We start from the raw sequence: 24,686 nt of genomic DNA on the forward strand, positions 1-24,686 counted from the left end.
TCACTGGCTCAAAGATCTTGATCTGGCAGAACCTGAAGACTTCTACCTGAAGCAGGATGGAGAACCTGACCTACTTCCAGAAGCCTCAGCCAGTACAGCCAATGATGATGGACTGCTGGGAGTTAGTTTAGCAATGCCTGCAGGGCCACATGTTCCCCATCTTTGAAGACCTAAACATTTGGAGCATTATTGCCACTAGGAGTAGATTGTGCTAGACTGTAATCCGAACAAGGCTGTTTCTCTTTTATAGCTTCAGAAGGTGCAGAAAAGACAGTAATGCATAAGCTGTTGGCCCACTAGGTAGACCAGACCAGAAAATCACAGGAAGAATAATACTATACAGTCCTGGCCAAAAGTTTTGAGAATGACACAAAGATTAATTCCCACAAAGTCTGCTGCTCCAGTGTTGGAAGATGGCAATGTACATATACTCCAGGATGTTATGAAGAGCGATCAGATCAATTGCAATTAATTAGGAAGTCCCTCTTTGCCATGAAAATGAACTTAATCCCCAAAAAACATTTCCACTGCATTTCAGCCCTGCCATAACAGGAGCAGCTGACATCATGTCAGTGATGCCCTCGTTAACACAGGTGTCAGTGTTGACTAGGACAAGGCTGGAGACCACTCTGTCATGCTGATTGAGTTAGAATAACAGACTGGAAGCTTTAAAAGGAGGGTGGTGCTTGAAATCATTGTTCTTCCTCTGTTCACCATGGTTACCTGCAAGGAAACATGTGCAGTCATCATTGCTTTGCACAAAAAGGGATTCACAGGCAAGGATATTGCTGCTACTAAGATTGCACCTACATCAACCATTTATCGGATCATCAAGAACTTCAAGGAGAGAGGTTCAATTGTTGTGAAGAAGGCTTCAGGGTGCCCAAGGAAGTCCAGCAAGTGCCAGGACTGTCTCCTAAAGGTGATTCAGCTGCGGGATCAGGGCACCACCAGTGTAGAGCTCGCTCAGGAATGGCAGCAGGCAGGTGTGAGTGCATCTGCATGCACAGTGAGGCAAAGACTTTTGGAGGGTGGCCTGATGTCAAGAAGGGCAGCAAAGAAGCCACTTCTCTCCAGGAAAAACATCAGGGACAGACTGACATTCTGCAAAAGGTACAAGAATTGGACTGCTGAGGACTGGGGTAAAGTCATTTCTCTGATAAATCCCCTTTCCAATTGTTTGGGGCATCCAGAACAAACCTTGTCCGTAGAAGAAAAGGTGGGCACTACCATTGGTCCTGTGTCACGCCAACAGTAAAGCATCCTGAGACCATTCATGTGTGGGGTTGCTTCTCAGCCAAGGGAGCGGGCTCACTCACAATTTTGCCTAGGAACACAGCCATGAATAAAGAATGGTACAAAAACATCCTCCAAGAACCCCTTCTCCCAAACATCCAAGAACAGTTTGGTGACGAACAATGCCTTTTCCAGCATGATGGAGCACCTTGCCATAAGGCAAAAGTGATAACTAAGTGGCTTGGGGACCAAAACATCGAGATTTTGGGTCCATGGGCAGGAAACTCCCCAGACCTTAATCCCATTGAGAACTTGTGGTCAATCCTCAAGAGGCAGGTGAACAAAGAAAAGCCCACGAATTCTGACAAACTCCAAGCATTGACTATGCAAGAATGGGCTGCCATCAGTCAGGATGTGGCCCAGAAGTTGATTGACAGCATGCCAGGCCGAACTGCAGAGGTCTTGAAAAAGAAGGGTCAGCACTGCAAATATTGACTCTTTGCATAAACTTAATGTAATTTCAATAAAAGCCTTTGACACTTACACAATGCTTGTCCTTATACTTTAGTATACCATCGTAACATCTGCACGAAGATCTTCCAACACTGGAGCAGCAGACCTTGTGAGAATTAATCTTTGTGTCATTCTCAAAACTTTTGGCCAGGACTGTACTTTATTGAGTTAGGCTGTAATAACAGACTCTGGCAAGTCTGATTGTGCTTTACATCCCCTCCTTTGGATACCCCAGTGAATCAGGGAGGTGTTTGCCTGAGCCACTTTCGGATATTATCTTGCTTCCCAGGACTAAAAGAATGTTTCAGCCCTCTTTACCGAAGTATCAGTTCTTGCATATTTCTATCAAGGCCATCTCCATTACTCTCTACATAAATAGAGAGGTTGTGTACAACAGTTTTTAGAACAGCAAGATTAATCTTTTCCTCTGCTTGTTTTACGTGGATGGTTTCTCAGCATAAAATAACAGTAATATTCTCTGAGTGAGGATGAGAAAATTGCATCTTCTATGTAAAAAATAGTGGTATCAGCAAATTCATGGAAACTATATAATTTGCAAAATTATCCTCTCCCACAAAAAGATCAAAACAAACAATCAAAATCAAACATTCTCGGCAACAAAGAAATGCGGAATGACTGTTCAGAACACAAGAAAACTGAAGGACAGAAGGAGGAAGAATGAATTTGAGTACAGCTGGCTGTTGCTTGTCACTCATCCTGAACTGGGTTATTTCACATGGTAGCATTTTATACTGTTTAAACTATTCATGTTTGAAAGATATTTGTGGGAATACATTTGGCATGAAAGGAGATGAGTTACAAGAAAGACCTTAAGCTGCAAAATGAGTTAACAACACGCTTCTGAAGCACATCTAGCTACAACAACATGTGGAGCGAATTGCACCAACATTTTTAGCATTCTCTTTGTGGCAGGTTCATCCAGTTATTCTGCAGATTGACTGTTATTACTCAAGGCACAGATCTTCATAATCATGTATGATTTGAGATTATGTCATAGCTTTACCCAGTAAATCTTGTGGCTAGTTATTTGGTAAGATGGAAGGGTGCTGAGGATTATTGTTTAATTATTTAATTACCATTTATATCCCATATTTTCTGAAAGATGCTCAATAACAGCACACATAACCCTCCATTTTATTCTACCAACCTATCAGATACTCTAATAAAAAGTAACAGGCTGGTATCATCCAGTCAGCATCATAGTTGATTGAACATTTGAACCTGAGTATTCCAGTTCCACCCAGCATTCTAAATATAGGGTCACACAGGGTCATTTGCTCAATATTGTCATATTGTGGTTGGATTTGTCCTATCATCTGAACCCAGACCATTGTCAAGATTGTAATTATGGTGGAGAGCCTGAACCACAATCTATATTGATAGTCTGTTCCTGGCTACCTTGGCTCTGTATATCATCTGGATTAATGGTTACCTTACAACTGTAAGCAGCTGTCAGCCAGAAAATGAGGCAGCGGTATTTCCATTGTTTTCATTTCTTTTTAAACCTCCCCTCCCCAAAAGGGGGTTGCAGAAAGGATTATACTTTTTTTCTCTAGTACATTGTAACTCTGATCTCCATCATGAGCCTATATTATATATCAGAGAGAGAGAGAGAGATGAAGTCCACCCTTTTCACGTAAAAAGTAATCCAGTTGCAGCTGCCATCTTGACTTTTTACCACCACCAGCCCGTGGATGCCCCTGATAAGAAAAAAGAAACACAGCTAAAAGTAATTTACATCAACACTATTCAATTAATCTGTCCATGCTTATCTACATGTGCAAACCTTCCTTGTTTCCATTATATCCATATACAGCTTCATACATTGCCTTTGGTTCTTTAAACTTCTCACTTGTGGGCAATGTTAAGCTCTGTTCAGGGGCCAGATCAGCCCTTCCCAGGACTCTTTAGATCCTTAACTGTTCTTTGACTATAGCAATGCTCACATGCATGTGTCTTCCTCTATCTCAATTTTTAAACATTTTAAACATTTCTTTCACCCTTCAAATTCAGAAATATTCCCAGGATACCTGGAATACTGAATTCCAACTGAGTCTCATTTATTTATTTATTTTACAAAATTAGGCAGCAATGGAGGATGGAGAATCAGAATACAAAACTTAGTAACAGCTGCTGACGCTGCTCATTTTACAAGATGTCCATATTACAATGACTGCTACCTGATCAAGAGAGTTCCAAAACCCTGTCTGGAGCTATAAACAAACACAGAAATACAGGAACGCATAAGTTACCCAACATAATATTCCATAGAATAAGGATCTGTACAACTGCTAACCATGAATCATCTTTTGGTCACTTCTACCCTTGAAATTTCAGAATCCTTTGGAACAGTCATACAGAGTACATGCAGAAGCTTCTCACTGGTGTTTTATTAGCAAATTTGTTATGGAATAGATTTTTTATAATTGCCATAAAGACTAGTTCATTCACTGAAGACTTTTGACCGTATCACTTTGAGATTTTTTTTAAGGATGAAGGTTCCATTCAATTATTTCTAAAATAAATAATTATTCTCCATAACACTCCAAACACTATTTGGGTGTTGTTGGACTGTTGTTTTTTTTAAATTCTTCATGTTCTTTTCCTTTGTGTAAACTGTAAGACCATTTCAGCCTCAAATCAAAATTTAACAAATTGTAATAACATAGTAAAGGACAATAAACATTCTCCAGATGTAATCCAAAATATTTGTGTTAAACTTTGGGTTGATTAAACTGCATGCAAAATCAATGCAGCATATTTTGTGGTACTGAGGAAGTGTAGTGGCTGGACCACTTCAATTATTACAGTCTCACGGTTTGTAATAAACAAGAAGCTGCTCATTCTCTTTGCACTAATATAATTTACTGTATAGTGAAAACCTGAGTTGACAAATGCAGTATTTTCACATTTTCTTTATTCTGCCAGATTGCTGAGCACAACTAACAGCACATATTCAAAATATCCTGATTCAATTTTTTACCCTGACTTGTTCTGATTTAAATAATTTGTTTGGAGCCATAATAAAGCATTAAAAAAAAAGGTTTCTCTCACTTGCTTCTATAGATCTTCTTAAAAATACCATGCAAAGCAATGCTTAGAGGAACATTTTGACTTACTTGTATGCTTTCTATGTGAGACCCTATGCTTCCATTGTACTTTTACTTTCAGAGATCTTAGATGCTGAATAAAATTGGAGCCTGATCACTGTAACCATGTCTTTTCAGGAATAGCAGCAGTTGCTGCATAAAGGAGACATATTATTAATGACATGAAGGTTTCTTTGTTAGCTGTGGCACAGAAGGGAGGTCACCAGACCTGCAGCAGCCAAGAAGACTGGAGGTTCAAGTCACAGCTATCAAAAAAACCGCTTTCTGTATTTTACCTGTGACACTGATATTACAGCATCAATGATCTTTCAAGCGACTGAAAACACTAAAAATAATTCAGCTGGTTTCAAATCCAATTCTCTCATGCAATTGGATGTTTTTTCTGTTGTACAGTATACGTGTAATTGGTCTGCTTTTTTTTTTTTTTTACAAGAAATGCTCCACCTTTTACCACTAGGTGGCTGTCAAGCTTAATGCAATAATTTACTACATCTACCTTTGAAATATGGAATCATAATATACTGTGTTTTGGAATGTTTAATCATAAAATAATTTCATCTTAATCTTTATTATCATTGATTAACGGCAAAGCCGTAATATCATGGTAGGTAATTACTATTCAAAGACTATTCTAAAATGTTAGGTGCATTAAGCCAGGCAATAATTCTAATGAATTAATGGAGCAATTCTATACCGTATGTTGGATCAAGATGCACACTGTTGCTATGGTAGTGGAATTCATGCCCATTCAGCCTATCATGGGAGAATGAAATTGCATACAAAGAAAACGTAACTTCAAAATGTATTCAGATTTTTTTTCTTTCTGAAACTAAGAAATGGGTGAAATGTTCTGGAAGAGAAAATCTAGTAAGTAATGGACAAATCACCTATACTTGCCTGACCTGCCAAAGTCAGTAGCAGCCAACCCTTCCCATGACTCTTTAAGGAAGTCCTCCATCCCAGTGTTCATCAGATGCTTGGGCCTGGCCCCCAAGCTTATGCTTGGTAGCTAGGGATTCCTTTTCCACATCCTACCATCAGGATGGGGTTAGCATGGGGAGAAAGGGAGTTTGATGACACCACCTTTTACTGATTTGGATTAGAAGTGGGCTTGCCTGTGAGCGAGAAGAGGTGGGACATTTGCTGCTGGCAAGACAGCTGAACAGCCAGTTGTGAGTGAGAGACAGTTAATTCTAATAGGATGATGAGGGGAGGGGAATTAGTCTTGCAGTGATGAGCTTGGCTTATCAGATAAAGCAGAAGTCACATAGGTTGGCAGGCAGTCTTGGCCAAAAGAGTCAACTGCTCCTCTTGATTATGTCGGGGGGGGGGGGCAAGGCTTTTCCTCCTTTCTTTGTTTAGAGTCGTCCAAGTAACTGAACAGGGGCTTATCTGCTAAAATAGGAACAGAATGCACTGAACCATAAACTAATCATGGTGGCTAGTTTTGTGTGAACCACTGGGCACATATCAGACAGTAAATGCCCCTTCATGTACCTGACTGTTATCTGCTGTTGTGATGCAGACATCGGGACGTTCTCTCTGGCGGCTATAACATGAAGGTGAGAGGTGAAGAGTTTAATAAAACTCTGCATTTCAAAGAGAATATTGTACATTTGACTGTATATCCATTTGGCATGTGTTTGGGCTATTTCAACAAAGTTGAATAATATATGAAGTTTTGAGAGTTGTACTGTAGTCCAATATAGAGAAATGGCACTACATTGGGAAAGCTTGGCCTAGCATCAGAAATTGCAACACATGCATTTCAGATTAAGTAATGACCATATTCAAGCCAATAAACAAGGCACTTCCAGTTTCCTGAATTTCAATTATATTTTATCAGCAGGAAGCATCTAGGAACTGTGTGATCAGGAATCTAAGTTTCTCTTTTTATGAGTCATGACTAATCAAGTTTCTATAGGAAGATGAAATGCCATTTTCATTCTGCCCTACCCCCTTCCAGGTAAAACATTCCTTACCCTTTCAAACCCCTTTGATTATTTGTTGTGGTTTATAAAGGAGGAAGGGAAACAAGGGGTATTCTTCTATTTTTCTACCAAGTATGGGGAAGGGATGGGTTTGTGGAGCACTTGTACTATTTCCTTTTCACTGCTTGTACAGCAAATTGGAACCATCAACATCATATGAAACATAAGCATTGTTCCATTATAAACATGAAGTTGCCAAATAATGTCAGCTTACAAAAGAACTAATCAGTATGTATCCTGGTGATAACTGGCCCTTGAAAATTTTGAACAGCGAATTGTTTAGGCTCAGATGAAAACAGATCAAGCAGAAAAGTTAGGCAAACAATGAGTAAGACAGCACTCACAGAAGAAATCAACACCAAGCACAGAGGTACCTGGAGATAACACATGATGTTCTTTCTCTTCAGCAGTAGGAAGAGAGAAATTGTGTGAGCAAAAACCCTTATTTAAGAATGCTTTGAAGAACAGAGAGAGACAGCAAGGAATTAACAATTAAATAAAGAATGAAATTAATGAAATCACCCTGGAGTCTTCTGTTCTGTTTCTTTAACCCATTCAGAGACATGTTTTGGTCCTGAACCTGTTGCAGGAAGTCACACTACAGCTTGTCATACTCTCTGTACCTAACATACTGCCTTCTAGGGAATTTAACTTTTCCCAGTGCATATTTCCTTTAATTGGTCAGCAGAGTGTTGTTTTTCTTAGTAAATCTTCCTCCCAAGTTACCATGTTCTTATTTCACATTCCTTAGTTTATGAGATTTACTCCAACTCAGTATGCAGAAATGCAAATATTTTAAAGGCAAAAACATTCCTCATGGACTCATTTTTTTTCACCATTAGAACTTTTTCATTCTCACTGCGTATTTATTTATTCTCTTGAAACACATAATTTCTCCTGCTTGTTACTGAGTCAGCATTACTTCTATGAGCATATACAGGGCTTCTTACACAGCCACGTTTCTTGCCCTCCAGTACCCTTACAATTTAAAACAGATTATTATTAGTAGTAGATTCTTATCCCACCTTTACATTTGGTCAACTCAAGGTGGCATCCATATGTAATGCTCCCACCTCCTATTTGCCCCACAACAACAGTCTTGTGAGGTGGGCTGGGCTGAGAGACAGTGACTGGGCCAAAGTCACCCAGCTGGCTTTCATGCTTAAGGGAGGACTAGAACGCATAGGCTCCTGGTTTTTAGACTAGCACCTTGGCCACTACACCAATTGGCTTTCAACAGATAATGAAGAAAGAGAGGGAAAGGAAGAAAAATGAAAACAGTGCAGGGAGGACAGATGAATGCAGGTAAACACAGTCACTAAAAACAGTTTAGCTGCACCCTGGGAATATTAAATCCAGTGCTACGTTAGAAAGGTATGTCTGTCCAAAAAAGGCTCCCAGGGCAATTCTAAGTTAACATCTTCAAACATCAGTCACAGCAAAATAAACAAGGCAAAGAAATCAAAAATTGGTATTGGAACAACACATTTAAAACCACCTAAAAGCCATGAATTTAAAAACCATGGTGTTAATATCCTGCCATTCTTTGGAAGCAAGCTCTGCAACCAGGCCACAAAAAAGTCCTGCTTAGTAATGGAACATAATTAAAAGAACTCCCATAGCATGGCGAAATTAAAAGCCAGTTCACATGGGAGGATGCTGAGGTTTTCATATACTTCATCAAGAATAATGGAGATGAAAAAAATGAAGGTTAGATCTCTAGAGACTGAAGTTCAAATGGCAAGATGTCCAGCTCAATGTTTCGGTTGTAAATACTTCACTAACCATACCACGTCAAGTTTGGGCCTACAAATGGACTAGGGATAGAAAATGCTGGAGGAGGGCAGCAGCAGTCTCTTCTCCATTCCACCAAAGTTCTCAGCCAATTTTCCTTGCTCTCCTCACGCTCTGCCTGTTTCCAGGCATTCAGTATATAATTCTCCAGGATCAAAATAAGATTTAATTGCCAGTCCAATTGACTCCTCTAGATGAAATCGTACATCATCCTCTCCTTTGGCAAAACCCCTTTGGCCTTCACCAATGTGTCCATCAGCACTCATCCAAAGAGATTCAAACTACTGTGTCTTACATTAAGGCCTTTTCATCAACAAATTAGCCCTTCAATATACCTTCATTCAAACCAGTAAAGTTACCTTTAAGGCCTCCACAGAAAAAAATGATGACAACAAAGACTGGAATTCACAAGAACTTTCTTCAGAATTACTGCTGCTCCATACCAGAAGAATCTGGTCATGTCTCATGCCCTGCCTTACCTGACATTGTTTTTCAAATATTATTTTAATTTAAAAAATTAAATGGAACACTTGTATGTTTCAAAGCAAAGTTTAAGCCTTCAGCCTTGTCTCTGTTTTCCAGCATGCCTTGGGGCTACATTTATATAGCACACTAAGCCAGATCATTTTAAAAACAAATGTATCATAAACATTTGGAATCACACTTTGTACCCAAGGGTTCTGACCCTGAAATCCTGTTAAAGATAAAAAACTATACCATTCCAAGCATAATTGGTATAGTCTTCATTTTTCTTTCAGTCACCTGACACTAGATAAATCATTTACCTGTCATTTGCACCAGCTAGGATATAAAATGCACAAAATTAAATAAACTAGTTATGGTCATTTCAGGTTACATGACAAAGTCAGCTAGTTTAGTCTTGCTGCAAATGTGAAACAGTTATTTCTCGAGTCAACCCTACCTCTCTTTTATACTGACAATATACTTGAAATGGTACACGTGCTTTATTCAATTTGTCCTTTCGTTTATAACATTTAATCACCAAATACTATAACTAAATGGAAATACCCAATCTTTAAACTGTAACGTTTCTTTCCAGAAGATTTCTTTTTCATTTTTTCCCAAATGTTTATCATAGGCAGGAGGCAAATGCTTGCTTCCCCAATAAGTATTAAGACATTTATCCTCCCTCTGACTGCTGTACTTCTGTCAACATAAAGGAAAAACAGTCACATTACAATGACAGGGCATTAAAAGAAGACTACTTTCCTTATTTAAAGTTAAATATTTCAAAGTCAATGGGAGTTATTCATAGAAAAGATATAGTGGATATCACAACAGGTATCAGCCCCTCCTTCTGCTAAGTAATTGTCCTTATTTTTCCAACTATATATTCTCCTCTCTCCATTCACAGATTTATGCAGAAACCTTATTCCCCTTTCATGATCACTTCCTTTTATATTCTGAATGCACACATATCTGCTCTGGATCCCACCAAATTAGATTATGGTACTTATTTTTATTTACACAGAATATTACACCACTGTTTTTAACTTCTTTCCACTTTTGCTCAGATGTTCGAAATGGACCCAGTTGCATGAATTCAGTGATAATACTGCATTGAGTCAGTGGCTTCATTAGACCAAGAGAAGAAGGTCTGGATATGCCATAGTAAAAATTATATCAACTTGTGAGGAACAGTATCTTATACATGGATTATTCAGACGTGCACAAAGCATTAGCGGCGAGGGGACCGACCTTCCACTGAATAAGCCTTCCTACAATATTCAGTGCTTGATACGCTCCCAGTATGCAAAAAAAAAAAAAAGCATAACGCTTTTCCAAAGTGAAATTTCAGCCAATTTAGATAGGAACCTGTTTATCTTGCCTAAAGCACTTAGGACACTTTTACATGTACTAGGGGTTAATTGAGATAGGCTATAATTTCTATACTTCAAGCATCAATTAGCAGGCAATTATTTATCTTGTTATTTTGTTCCAGCAGCTATAAAACATTCCTGGCCCTCAGATAAGCAGTTTTGCCTGATTTTTGTAAAATGTATATTGGACTGAATTCCTGTTCTTTTTTCTTTTAATTTCTATCTAAAAATATTAATACGGACATTCTGAAATTTGGCCAAGAGGACAAAATATTGGCTGTCTGCCTTCTTCTCTTTTCTTGTGTAAAAAAAAGGCAAAAAAAAGGAAGTAAGAAATTTGAAGAGGTGAGAATGGGCTTAACCACTCAAGGATGCAGATGTGTGAAACGCCTTTTTTTAAAATGCATCCCTCAGTATTAAAATAAAACCAAAAGGCCTCCAAAACCTGCTAACTAGAAAAGGAAGACAAGCGATATGGGGCCATTTAGGCCAACTCTCTGCAGAACTTTAAGCATCCTTGATGCATAGCTCTTGGTCTGCATCTAATGAAAAGGAGACCACGATTTCCCTGGCCAACTGGTCGTACTGTCGAACACGCGACCCTCGATTTCTTGCTTGCATGGAATCAGGAACCTGGAAGCACCGTTTGCAAATCGTTTGGCGCTTGCTTTTCTGAAGCGGAAGGGAGCGTCCAGAAAGGTGGCACCTCACCTGTAGCAATCCAGACGCTTCTGACCCCTCCCCTCCCGCCCCGCTCCCTGCGGAGGATCTTCCCTCTTCTTTCTGCAGTTCGTGTGGCACAAGGCGGCGGAGACAGGAAACGCGCCAGCGGCCTCCAGCGCGCGAGCAGAGAGGAAATCAGCTCTCGGCTCGCGCGTAATCCCCAGGCCTTCCTAAGGAGCGGCTGCGGTGGCCAAGCCAGCCCCTCTCCCAGCCTCCTCCGCGGCTGCCCGCTCGCACGCCCTCCCTCCCCCTCCTTTTCCTTATTCCCATCCTCAAGCGAGGCGGAGTTGGAGCTTCGGTCGCCGCTGCTACCGTCGCCACCTTCTCTCCGGCGCCAAGTGGGGGGACGCTTCCACCGCTCGGGGGCTTCCCGGGAGGACAACGACGGTGTGTGGCGGGGTGCTTGCTGTCGCCACCGCCGTTCCTGCCGGCGCCGAAGCCGCGGGAGGAGTGACCCGAAGAGCCACAAAGGAGCGCCGACGGCGAAGCCTGCGCTGCCAGCGGAGTCGCCATGAGCTGGGGCACGGAGCTCTGGGTGAGTCCCCCCGTTTTCTCTTCATTGTGCCTGGGGTTCACGGTCGCCCCTCTGCGGAGAGGGAGCGGGAGAGCTCGGTCGGGTCCTTTGTGGGGAAGCGCAGCCTCTCGCCCCGCAACGTCCGTGTCGCGGCGGGAGGGGAGAGGGAGGTCGCGCCTGGGCTGCTTTGTTGGGCGAAGTAGTGGAAGCGCCTTGGGGGGAAAAGGATGACTTGGGGAACGTGGGGGTCGGCCTGTTTCCCACGTTGGGGGAGGAGGGGGCGGGGCTCTAAAGATAAATTACACCCCCCCTTTTTTTTCCTTTTCAGTACTAGAATTATACGATAGGATTTATCTTAATTCATAGGCTTGATTTCTTTCCGTGTTGCTTTCTTGCGATGGGTGAAGGACGTTCGTTTCATTGCAGGACCGATGGGTCTTTTGGAAAGGGAGACCACAGCATCAGTGCTCTCTCTCCTTAGGGGAGACGGGGGGGGGGGCTTGAGCTGGATTGCCTGGTCGTGCAGTTTTGCTTTTCCTCCTTAAACAAAGAAAAGGGGCTTGGACAATACAGGGCAAGAAGGGACACATGAATTCCTGTTTGGTGAGGCAAATTGGGCAGAATGGTTTTTATGTGATGGTTTCGTCTTAAGGAAGAAACTGAAGGTGGAAAGTCTTGCAGGTTTGTCGGGCAACCTTTGGGGTGAGTCAGCTGTGCCTGGGATCTGTTTTGGTAGCGGTAGACAAGGTTGGGCTTTCTACCGAAGGTGTAGAGAAGAAGGAAGGTATGTTAAGTAGGCAGCCAAAATGAGCTGTTTGTTTAGGGGCTGCAGTCCTGCAGATGAGCAGTGAGGATTGCTAGCTAACCAGCAATCAAATCTTCGTTTGGATTTAGTTGAGCTCCAGAGCTAAAATGAGAAGAATTCTTCATGGCAACCTTATTGTCAATGCAGGCTAGGCATATGAGATCTAAGTCACTCAGAACCCCATATATTAACATTATAAAATACTGCACCATGGTTTCTTCTATCAAGTGTCCGAGTAATCGAAAAGTAGGCAACTAGCCCATTCTGCTGTTTCTGTGCACTTTTTTTTTTTTTACATGCTGTATGTTATTCACCCTTGCTAATAGAAACCATGATGGGAAGCCAATGTACGCAGAGCACCATGGAGCCAACAACATGACATGGGGCCATAGGTATCACATTCCACTTGGGCACTCTGCATAGAATTGTTCTCTCTATCGATTATGAATGGAAAGTAATAGGCACTGTGTATGAAGGACAACTTTGATGTCTAGTGATTAACTTTAGTGGTTGTATTTGTTAATCAGAGCTGTTCAGTGAGCAAGTCCTGTCATTTAATGGCTCTGCTTATTTTATCTTAATAAATTGTGGCCAGTTGCATCCATTTCTGGATCAGGAAGTGCTCTGCCTGGTCAGCCGTGCCTTCTTCACCTCACACTCGGGCTCCTGCAGTTCACTGTTCATCAGACTGCTGTTGAAACCCTTTTGGAAACCTCAGCTGGTACAGCATGCAGCTGCTCATATAATTATGAGCACATCAACATTTTTCTGTGTTAACGCTGTTGCTTCAGGGGCTGCACTGGGTGCCAGTTAGCTTCCAGGTACAATTCAGCATGTTGGTTGTCACCTTTAAAGACCTTCATTGCTCAGGGCCTGGATATCTACAAAGCCACCTTTTCTGGATTGAATCTGCCTGTCCAGTGAGATTGGGAAGAGGGCTTGCTGGGGTCCCTTTTCTGAGGAAAAGCCATTTACAGGGACCCTGGTTAAGCTGCTTAGAGACTATGGGAATTTAACAGCATAGATTGATTGATTAATAGGAACTTTGACATGGGAGTACATTTGTTTTCATGTGCACAAATATTAACTGATTCCTTAAAAAAAAGTAAGCTAGTGATGATGGCACATAGTTCAGAAACATTGACCAAATTATGTACAGCAGCTTTGATATGATACTGTATTTTTCTTTTGTAGTTTGGTGATTTCTCTAATACTATGATATTGTATCTGATTATTTATTTATTACATTTATATCTCAGCTTTCATTCAGGAGGTCAAGTCTACATATATTGTGTTGTATTCACTCCTCCTATTTTGTGCGTATGACATAGGTTGGCCTGAGAGAGACTAGCTAGGCCAAAGTCACCCATTGAGTTTCCATGACTGAGGATAATCTAGAATCTGGGCCTCCCTGCTCCTAGTCCAACATTTTAAACCACTACACCACACTGACTCTCCTGTCGAGTTGTATTTTAATCTGTCAATTTTAAAGCATACTTTCATTTATATGTATTACTAAATTAACATTTAGTAGTGTGACTTGTAAAGCTATTCTGACATACACAACATTAATTGGAATTGAAAATATGTCAGGAAATGTGGCAAAATGCTTTTTTTTAATGATTGTAAATTAAAGCGTCTATCAAATTAAATTTCTTTAATTAGAATCTTTAATCACTTCAATGAGTTTATCATCTGTGTTTAAAAAAAAAACTTGTTGCTGCTGGAGTTACTGCTTTTCTCTGGGAATGACCTGCCCTTCCTTTAGACATTGACTGTATTTTTAGATGCTGAAATAACTAATGTGTACAAATTTTTGTTTTGGATCAATAGTGATAGTAGTAGAACAGAAAAATACTGAGTCTAAAATACTGGCTTTTATAAAACTAATGTTTTTGTTGAAAGATAACCATGGGATCACTTATCTGATGTAAACCAAAATGTAAATTAAACTTTAACACTAGATACAGTTATTTGTGCAGCTACTTGATTGAGTTAAGCACTTGGATCTAGTGCAGCATTATAGTTATCAAGTCATTTAAATAAAGGACAGAAGTGGTTTGCAAAAGTAACTTAATTATTTAGATTACATCAGTGGAAGGGATACATTTTAGTTTCTATCTATATTCTATCTATATATCTACTATATCTCTTGTAAATATTTTGTAGATAAATACTGATGATATTACAACATATGTGTGAAAATGTATGTGTTGGCCAACATAGTCATACATGGAGAGGGACAAAGTGTTTGTGCCTTAAAACAGTACACGAGCATAAGAATAGCATGTGTGTATACAGGATAGCTTTTTGATAAATCTACAGGTAGTCCTCATTTAGTGACCACAATTGGGACCAGCAACTTGTTCATTAAGTGAAGTTGTTGCTAAGTGAAACTGCAACTGTGCTTATGATCTTACTTCAGCTTTCCTTTGCTTTACAGACCTGTGAAGGTTGTAAATGCAAGGACTAGTCGCAAAGTTACTTTTTCATCACTGTTGTAACTGCAAACAGTCACTAAAGAAGCCAGTCGCTAAATGAGGACTACCTGTACATGTTCTGACAATAGAGATAACACATTTTGCAGTTATATTTTGGAAAGCTATAAAATGTTCTTTCAAGTGTTTTGCTAGTGGAGGCAAAGTAACTTCATGGTCTCTTTTGAGATATGTGTGCTTCAGTAGTATTAGAAACAAGTCAAACAGTTTATAGGGAGGCCCTGAAAAGGTTTATTCTCTGCAGTGTTGTTACCTCTTCTCTTCTCTTCTCTTCTCTTCTCTTCTCTTCTCTTCTCTTCCCTTCCCTTCCCTTCCCTTCCCTTCCCTTCCCTTCCCTTCCCTTCCCTTCCCTTCCCTTCCCTTCCCTTTCTGGACCCTTTCTTCTTGAATATATTTTTCAAAGAATTATGCACATTTCAAAGAATGATGCACATTTATTACTGTATTTGCACTGAAAGCTTTATTTTGTAATTACAATAGAATTTTAAGACAGGGAGGTTCAGCCTATCCTTATTAATTCAGTGCCCATACTTGAAGCAATATGCTAGTACTTACCTTGTGTTTTGGAAACATGATTAACAAATCTATTTCATGGATGCAAACCACCCCGTATTTTATCTTATTAATAAAAACATGTTTTTATCCAAGGACAGAAAATGATCTCTCTTTCTCTTTTATGAAAGCAGCTTGCATCTGCATTGGCCATATTACATAGTAATTCTCCATGTTGGTAGCAGTTGCTAGAAACAGAGAAGAAATACTTATCCATGTGACAATGTTCTTATGACTAAGTTCTCATTGTGCTAAGGCATTTGTTTTGTGTTTTGTTTTACTTTGTCTTATCATGATTTGTGAATGCATTTGTTGTGGTTGAGTTACCTCTTTTATAGATAAATAAAAAAGCTATAACCACAGCTTAATATGATATGAGAATCCAGCCTTCATGTATTTGTCAAACTTCTAGTGGTGTCACTATAATATTTCTTGCCAGACACCATTTTTTTCCATCCTAAATGGCTTAATATTTGAGAAGTTCTTTTAGCCTGCTTTCAGAAATGGAGAGACTATGTACAAAAATGTATGTAAAATTCAAGATTTCATCAGAATGATGAAACATGGATTGTAATTTTGTGACACAAGCTCTCTCCTTATGTATATCTATGTGATGTTGCAGTAGATGAACAAAGGGGGCAGGGCTTGCATTGCAGTGCATGTTTTGTAATTTCTCTTTCTGTGGACCCCCATGACCGTGTAGAATTGCAGTCAGTGATTAAACTGTCTGAATCAACTAACAGTGCTCATAAGATTATGCCTGTAATGTCCTACATCTTCAAAGATGAGTTTATAGTTTCAGATGATAGTCCTCTTCATAGCTGCTTGAATATATAAATACAGATTCTCTCTGAGAGCCATCTGAAATGCTCCTGAAGAAACTAAGCAACTTATTTATATCTTCAAAGCATACTTTAAAGTCCTCTAGCCTTCTAGTTTTTCTAATGGTGTACAGGTAGTCCTTGCTTAACTACCATTCATTCAGCAACCATTCAAATTTACCATGGTGCTGAATGAATGCTAGTTATGGCCAGTCCCCAAAGTTATGGCCGTTGTAGCACCCCTGTGGTCACATGATCAAAATGTGGGTGCTTGGCAGCTTGCCTGCATTTACAACTGCAGTGTGTGCTTCACCTCCCCCCACTCACCTATCTTCCTCCCATCTCTGCCCTTTTGGCTGCCCTGCACTCCTCCACCTACCCCTGCCACTCCCATCCCCCCAGCTGACCTTCGCTGTCGTCTTCCTTCCACTGCTGATGAGATGCACCCAGCTGAGGCAGCTGATGGCCCTTTGCGAGGCCTCACAAGGCCTCCCCGAAATCTCATGAAGGGCCAGCAGTTGCCTCAGCCAGGCATCCCTCATCATCTGGAGGAAGAAGACAGTGAAGATCAACTGGGGGTGGTGGGGGATAGGTGGCAGAGTGCAGGGCAGCCAAAAGGACAGAGTTGGGGAGATAAGGAAGGTGGGGGGAGTTGAAGTGGAGACAAGCACGGCAGGGCAAGAGAAGTGTGAGGTCCTCGCCTAACAAGTGTGCGGTCCTGTCCTAATGATTGCAACTGGGACTACTGGAACTGGTGTCTCCAAGCAGTAAGGTCATGTGATGTTTCACCTAATGACCACTTTGCTTAGCGACAGAAATTCCAGTCCCAATTAGATTCGTTAAGTGAGCACTGCCTGTGTTTGTAAAAGCAAAATACGGCAAATGTAACCATATTACAGGTAGTCCTCATTTAGTGACAGTTTGCAGTTACAGTGGTGATAAAAAACTAACTTTGTAACCAATCCTCGCATTTACAACCTTCACAGGTCTGTAAAGCAAAAGAAAGCTGAAGTAAGATCATAAGCACAGTTGCAATTTCACTTAGCGACTGCTTCACTTAAGGACTGACTTGCCAGTCCCAGTTGTGGTTGCTAAATGAGGACTACCTGTAATTTCTTTAGGCATGGTCTGTCACACTTAGACTAGTGAACTCTAATGGAATGTGGTTGTGGTAGATCAATTTCAGAGCCACATATTGCAAAATGTTACATAGATATATTTGATGCAGAGGTTTTTCTCTAAAGAGTTTGAATGTGATTTCTTTTTAAGAAGTTTTTAAAACTGGGCACTTACTTCAGTGTTGCAGATAAGAACAAATAGCTCAGAAAAATGTTACCAACCTGCCTGTATATATTGCTGGGCAGCTTGAGTGACAGGTTTGGCAAGTTACTTACCTTGAAGGAATTGTTATTCTCTCTCCAAGTGAGTTAGCGATGGCTAGCTGTAAGCTTTCCTTACTCTAGAATAGTAAAGTCTGTCCAACCATGAACATAAGGTTAAAAAAAATCTTAGCAGGCCGATTGTTTTTTCAACTCCGTACAACTTAAGGTAACAGTGTTAATATCTGCCCAGAAATTGTTTGATTGCATTGCTATCTGATGTCCTAGTCTTGTTTCTAGGGAAAATGAATCATTAGTCTTGAGAGGGTTTTTTCCCCTCTATTAGTTAAATTTTCCAGATTGGCAACAATAATCCAGTATTTGTAACTAAGTTATTTAAATCTGCTGAAGTAAACACTGTGCCAATATCTTTTATGAAATTATTTAGGACAATCGTTCCTCAAACTGCTGTGAAATGGGAGACATGCTTTAAAAACAACAACACCTGAGCCTGTTTTCATTTAAAACTAACTGATGTGATTTATTGAGAGAAAGGGGGATAACATTTCCAACAATCAGATTTTTTTCATGTCCAAATAACCTGAACATGATGGAGATGAAAAAATAAGGAAGATAAATTCCAGAAATAGAAGTGAATCATTTTCAGATGTTTATGCTTTTAGACAATTAATTGCTTCTCAGACAATAGTTCAGAAATGGTGTTCCATTTCTGCATTTGAAAGTTAAACTAATACAAAAGCTAAGGTTGGCATACCTTGAAACTAACTGATACCATAATGTGTTTGCAGCTTTTTCATCAGATGATGCATGAAGTTGTTGTTGTTGTTGTTCAGTCATTAAGTCATGTCCGACTCTTTGTGACCCCATGAACCATATCACACCACACCTTCCTGTCCTTCTCTGCCTCCTGGAGTTTGCTCAATTTCATGTTCATTGCTTCAGTGATGCTATCTAACCATCTCATCCTCTGCTGTCCCCTTCTCCTTTTGCCTTCCATCTTCCCCAGCATCAGGCTCTTTTCCAAAGAGTCCTCTCTTCGCATTAGGTGGCCAAAGTATCTGAGCTTGAGCTTGATGCATGAAGAGTTGAATGATATTTCTGTATAGATGGACTGAGATATAAGAGTAGAAAACCAAACTTGAGAGTTTGAGAAGGACTTAAAACATATCCTGCTTATGTTTGGTAGAATTTTAGATGATTTTCAGAATCAATTAAATGTGAAAAATTAAGACAATGATACAGCAGAGAACACTAGAGCAGTAATACAAACATTTAAAGGACAATTTGAAAATTACAACAATAGAATGATATATTAAAGGCTGTCCTAAAAAGGAAGGACTTCAATTTTTGGGAGGCTATTAATGAGGAAAAATTATGGACTACCTCAGAAGGTCATTACAAAGCCTGTGTGGACTTCATCCCAACTAGATGGATATGAGGAGCTGAGAAGAGGCCCTGACAGAAAGTCAGATTTATACAGGAGGAGGAGGAAACCTTCAAATATCTTGTTCATGCAGAGCTTTAAAGATCAACATCAGCACTCTGAATTGTGCTGAAAACCTAAGAGATAATGCATTCATTTCAGTTACTTGCTGCTTCTGTGCAGCTCCTGTTAATGAATGAGCTGCAGCATTCTGGACCAGTTGTAGTTTTTGAATACTTTTAAAAGGCAATCCTGTGTAAAGTGCATTGCAATAATCCAGACATGATGAAATTTAGGCATTTTTCACCTGGCCTGATACACTTTCTCTAGAGTAAAGGCCACTTTCAGCAAAAAAAAAAACAAGCCCTCCAAGCTACATAACTGCTTTCAAGGAGAGTACTACAATCCAGGTTGTATCACAATTAGCCTTCTGTCTTCTTGGAATGAGATATAAGAAAGGAGTAACAGAGTTAGGTTACTTCTTGGAATGAGATATAAGAAAGGAGTAACAGAGTTAGGTGTCATGCACATGTTAGTGACCTAACCTCCCAACTGCAGATATCCCTTCCTAGCAGAATCATGTGTATGCTAAATAGCATAGGGATGCTTAGAGTCCTATATATCTCAACAAGCATCCCCTAGCATCATCTTCTAAGATTGACCACTACAAAATGTATCTTCAAGGCACATTCTTTAAACCATTGTAGAAGGATACTATGACTGATGAAACTGAAAGTCCCCAGAGCCAATAGGGAACTCTTGCCCCTATCCAGTTCCTGACATAATCCATCAAAGTGGCCAAGGCTATGTTAACCCAATAAGGGCTAGAATAAAATTGAGATTGATTTAGAAAATCCACCAGCATATCTGTTGTATAGGATTATACTGTAAATAGTAGAAGAGCATTGTTGGCAGATGAAGGTATCATAGTGAGCTCTGGATTGAGAAATACTATCTATAAGTGCTGCCAGTTTTCCTAATTTTATTTATTTATTAGACATATTTCTATCCTATTGCAGCTCTCAGTGGCTTACATAAAATATAAAAAATATTTTTTAAAAAACAGCATTATATATTGTGTTTATAAAGAAAGGATAGTGTCATACATTCCTAGTGTTTTCTATCTAGGTTTAAGGGATCAGACTATTAAGTAAAAATATAATTGACTGTTATAATAGCTCTGGGAATCAGTAAAGTATGAGGATTTCAATCCCTTAATTTAATTAAAATAAATATTTTGGAGAACTTCACTGAAAGGATCTGTATGAGCTGAGACAGTTATGTTCTGGAAGAAGAAAGTTCCATTGTAGTTTTTAGAGTGACTTGCTATTAGTGAGTTAATTGGTATGTATGTAGTAAGGCTATACTTGATTCTAATTCAATGGTATCTTGGCAAAAAGTTTCTGTACTCAGCCTTTTGGATAATTTTCAGTTCTTCCAGCTGTATAATAGCTGGAAAAGAGGAGGAAATAATAGAAACTGAAGGGTTTCATCAAATATTGATTTTCTGACTGAATTGCCAAATACAGTTGGTTCACTAATGCATAAAATCTTGACTCATATTTGTAGTTTTGTTCTGATCCAGAATATGTGTGAGTTGTTTGCATCATTTTTGTATAATATCTGCTAAACCTGAAAACTCTGTTGAATAGTTCTGGTCCTTAAAATAATGCTACCTTTAAAAAAAATGTAAAGACCCTCATTTTCCATGTAGCTATTTCATAACTCTAAAACAATACTTTTTTTTTCTTTTTGTGCAGAGAAATTAAACTTAAGTAATTATTTCTTTTACAAACATATTCCGAACAATCTACCTACAGTAAGTGTCAACCATTTAAACTGCTACCCATTTCATTAAATTGGTTTACTTGAATACACAGTGTTTGCGCCTTAGTGTTTAAGCATATCAGTTATTTGCTGAACAGGGAGGTGCTGTTAAAATCAATGCAGTATAGGTTGGTATAAAGCAAATTTGCTTAATAGATGTTTCATTCTAGCTTCTAACATGATTTTGAGCATTGCAGGATAAATTGTTGCTAACTGAAGGCCCTCTTAATAACTTAAAATACAGTTAATTTAGAAATCAGTACAGTATTTACAGAATCAGTTATTGCATACATAAATAAGAGCTTACAGGCCAATTCCTAATGTTATTATGTTGAACAGTAGTTTTCCCGGTTCCAGTGGTTGATACAATGCTGTCCTGATCCAATGTTCAATTATTAGTGCATCAGTAGCTACAGAAATGAAAGCTAAGATGGACAGGTACCACAGTATCCTTGGAAACTTTGCCTACCATCTCAATATTGCACTCTAATGACATTTCCATGCACTTATCAATGTATGACATTTTCTGGATGGCCTTATGATTTTTCCCTAGCAAAATCACACAGCTGGAACAATGCAGTAGAATTTATCTCCTATAGAGATCACAGTGCTGTTTTCTGTACTATCTTGCTGTGCAGAAGAGGCCAACATAGAGATTCCAGAAGTGCTACAATGCAAACAAAACCTCTCCATAACTAAATCCAAATTATTATTTTGTTGTATAGGTAGTCCTCGACTTAGGATCATTCGTTCAGTGAGCGTTCAAAGTTACGACAGCACTGAATGAAAGGACTTACAACCAGTCCCCAAAGATACGGCCGTTGCAGCACCCCTGCGGTTACATGATCAAAATTTGGGTGCTTGGCAGCCCACCCACACTTATGAGCGCAGAGGCACTTCACCTCCCCCCACCTGCCTATCTCCCATCCCTATCTATGTCCTTTTGGCCCGCTGCTGATGAAGCATGCCCTGCTTGGCCCTTTGTGAGGTAAGTGCTGGTCATTGAGGCTTTCTTCCCCAGGTTCCGCACAGCGGTTTCCTCGCAAGACCTGGGGAAGATAGCCTCACATGGCCAGCAGCTGCCTTGTGAAGGGCCAGGGCAAACACACCTTGTCAACAGGAGGAGCAAGAAGATGGCGAAGGTCAGCAAAGTGCAGGGTGGTAAGAGCGGCTGGAATTGGGCTGGGGCAGCTGCGGTTTTGTGCTGCCTTGCTGGGCTGGGGCTGGGCTGCATGCTGCGCTGAGGCTCAGGGGCTGCTTATTGCAGCCCCAGAGCTGCAGCATGCCGAGAAGCCCCTTTGTGCCATGCTGCTGGGCCATGCTGAAGCCAGAGTCTTAACTTTAGAAAGAACTGTTTGGTAGAAGGAAGTTGTGTGATGAGTCCTTTGGTAGGTTTTTAGTATTTAAGCCCAGGATAGAAAGATTATTGATGCTTTTGAAGTTTGGTGTTGGAGAAGACTTGAGAATGCCATGGATAGCCAAGAAAAACAAATGGATCATTGAACAAATCATCCCAGAGTTCTCACTTGAAGAACAAATGACCAGGCTCAAATGACCATCAGATCAAATTTTTAATATGGACACAGACCAGCATACAAATGATAATACTTTGAACACAGTATGCAAAGACCTAGGTCTCTACAAAAGACTCCAATACAGGGAAAGTAGGAAGGAGAGAAGAGGACAACCAGCAGTAAGGTGGATGGGGCGATGGGTGCACCATTCGAAGAACTGAAAGACCAGGCTAGGGACAGATCCTCCTGGATAAAAATCTATTTATGTGGTTCCTAAAAATTGATACCAACTTGATGGCACATAATCAGTTAATATTAGTTTGGCCCTAAATAAGCGCACTGATGACAGTAATGACAGGATGGTCTTGCTGAGATGGATAGCCATGTTGGGAGCCAAGCTTCCAGGCAAAGCATCCAGTTAACTCCCTGAAAGGACAGCCTTGGAAGGCTTGTACATAGTCTTAGAGGATTGCCTTGAAGGCTAGTGGTTCTCGAAAGAGACTTTGGAGACATGACTGATATTGAACTCTGGGTAGGTCTTACTCAGTAGCCTAGGAATGACATCTGAGGACAGATTGGAATGGAGGCTCAGTTGCAGCTGTTAGCTATCTTGGATGTTGGAGCTGAATTGCCAAGCCTGGAAAATAATTTGGACAGTGACTGGTGTGATTTTCACCTAGAATTACTGGGTGCAAGCAGGACATTGAAGATCTCTCACTATACAAGAGATAGTGTGCTAAGTAGGGGAAATCAGAAGGCCCTCCTGTTTGAGAGTATGGGTAGGGGACTCCAGCCTGCAAAATGAAAGCTGTAGGAGGAGAAACTCTTGCAGTGTGGAGGAAGCCATATTTACTTTACATTTGGTTTCATGCCTGTGTAGGGAATAAAGGAAGTTGAGATTGTGAGGCGGGGGGTGATGTTTGGAATGTGATTGTGGGGTTTATATCCTGGCTTGAGTGGCCTGTCCAATTAGTGGGATAATTGGCAGATCATACATGGTGCTTGTGGTATTGATAGTGGATAGGCTCTTGTGTGGTTGAGTGGATTAGAAGATTGTAGTTTTGATTAGGGTTATGTGGATGGAATATGACTATAAGCTGGGGGTGAAAGCAGGATAGGTTGAGGGTGATTAAGTGGGAACACCATGGTTGCTGTTCCAGGGCAAAGGTGATCAAAACAATGCCACCAATCTGAACTTCTGGCCTAGCTGCCCCATTCCTGGCTCCTGGTGGTCAGGTAGCTGAAGACTTTGGGGTCAGATTGCTTCTTGTAAATGCCAGATTTGTGATCACATTTGGTTGTTGATGAGCAGGTAGATCTGGAATGCATTACTGAAATCTGATTGGGAAGGGGGCAGTGATCACTGGTAGTCCCAGTTTATGAATAAGTTCTGTTCCCAAGGTCTGTCCTTAAGTCAAATTTGTACATAAACTGGAACAGTATTATTGTATAATAATGTGTAAGTAGTATTGTGTAACAAACTGGAACCATTGTGTATTTAACTCAAATTTTGCTACAATAGGCTCCGTTTTTAACTATGGGTCATCCTTAAACCGGGCGTTCTTAAATTGGGGACTACCTGTATGTCTTTTCTGAGATCTCGCCTTCTAGGTCCAAGGGGGAAAGTTGTCACTCATCTTATGTGATACCTTATTTGTGACTAGGGATCCTACTTTTGTGATGACATAGTATGAATGTCTACATGTTGTGGGTACCAAACAGTACCTACCACTCATTCAGATCTATCTCCAGGCTCCTTGATCTTGTCTCTGGTCTGCTGCTGAAGTCCCTTTACCCTTTGACGAAGTCAGTGTATATGCCGTTGGATCAGAGTTGTGAACAATTCATGGAGTTTATAGCTTCCATTGTAGTAATGGACTTGTCCCAGATAATCACTGCCCCAATATATGTAGATGGACACTCTTCAAACTTTGTGTTTTAGAGCACTTATTCTGTTAACTGGATATGGAGGACATTACAACTGGCCTGTGGGCATGGTTAGATAATTTCCTATTCCAACTAATATTGATACCACCTGGGACATCAGCAGGGCTAAGGGGCCCATTAGGAGGGTCCAGCTCACAACCTGAAGGATCCAGAGGGTTTCAGTTCTGTCAAATGCCTGATTGATCTCTGCCATCTGGAGACAATCTGGGCTCTTGA

The 24,686-nt window shown here is 40.3% G+C and overlaps 1 protein-coding gene across 2 annotated transcripts in view; it reads left to right on the top strand.

Annotated features, from left to right (window-relative positions):
* Window positions 1-11,469: 11,469 nt before the first annotated feature.
* FNBP1L (formin binding protein 1 like) overlaps window positions 11,470-24,686 on the top strand; it is a 57,305-nt gene continuing 44,088 nt past the window's right edge. The window contains exon 1 of one of the 2 annotated variants that reach the window (XM_007422845.3): window positions 11,470-11,764. In XM_007422845.3, the coding sequence (XP_007422907.1) occupies window positions 11,741-11,764 (24 nt within the window). In that variant the 5' untranslated portion in view covers window positions 11,470-11,740. The remainder of the gene's footprint in view (window positions 11,765-24,686) is intronic. The other variant, XM_007422846.3, reaches the window with a different exon arrangement.

The sequence above is a fragment of the Python bivittatus genome, unplaced genomic scaffold, assembly GCF_059951505.1.
Source record: "Python bivittatus isolate LINGU-HERP-01145 unplaced genomic scaffold, Pbiv_v1 ctg000700_np1212, whole genome shotgun sequence".
Taxonomy (NCBI): Eukaryota; Metazoa; Chordata; class Lepidosauria; order Squamata; family Pythonidae; genus Python; species Python bivittatus.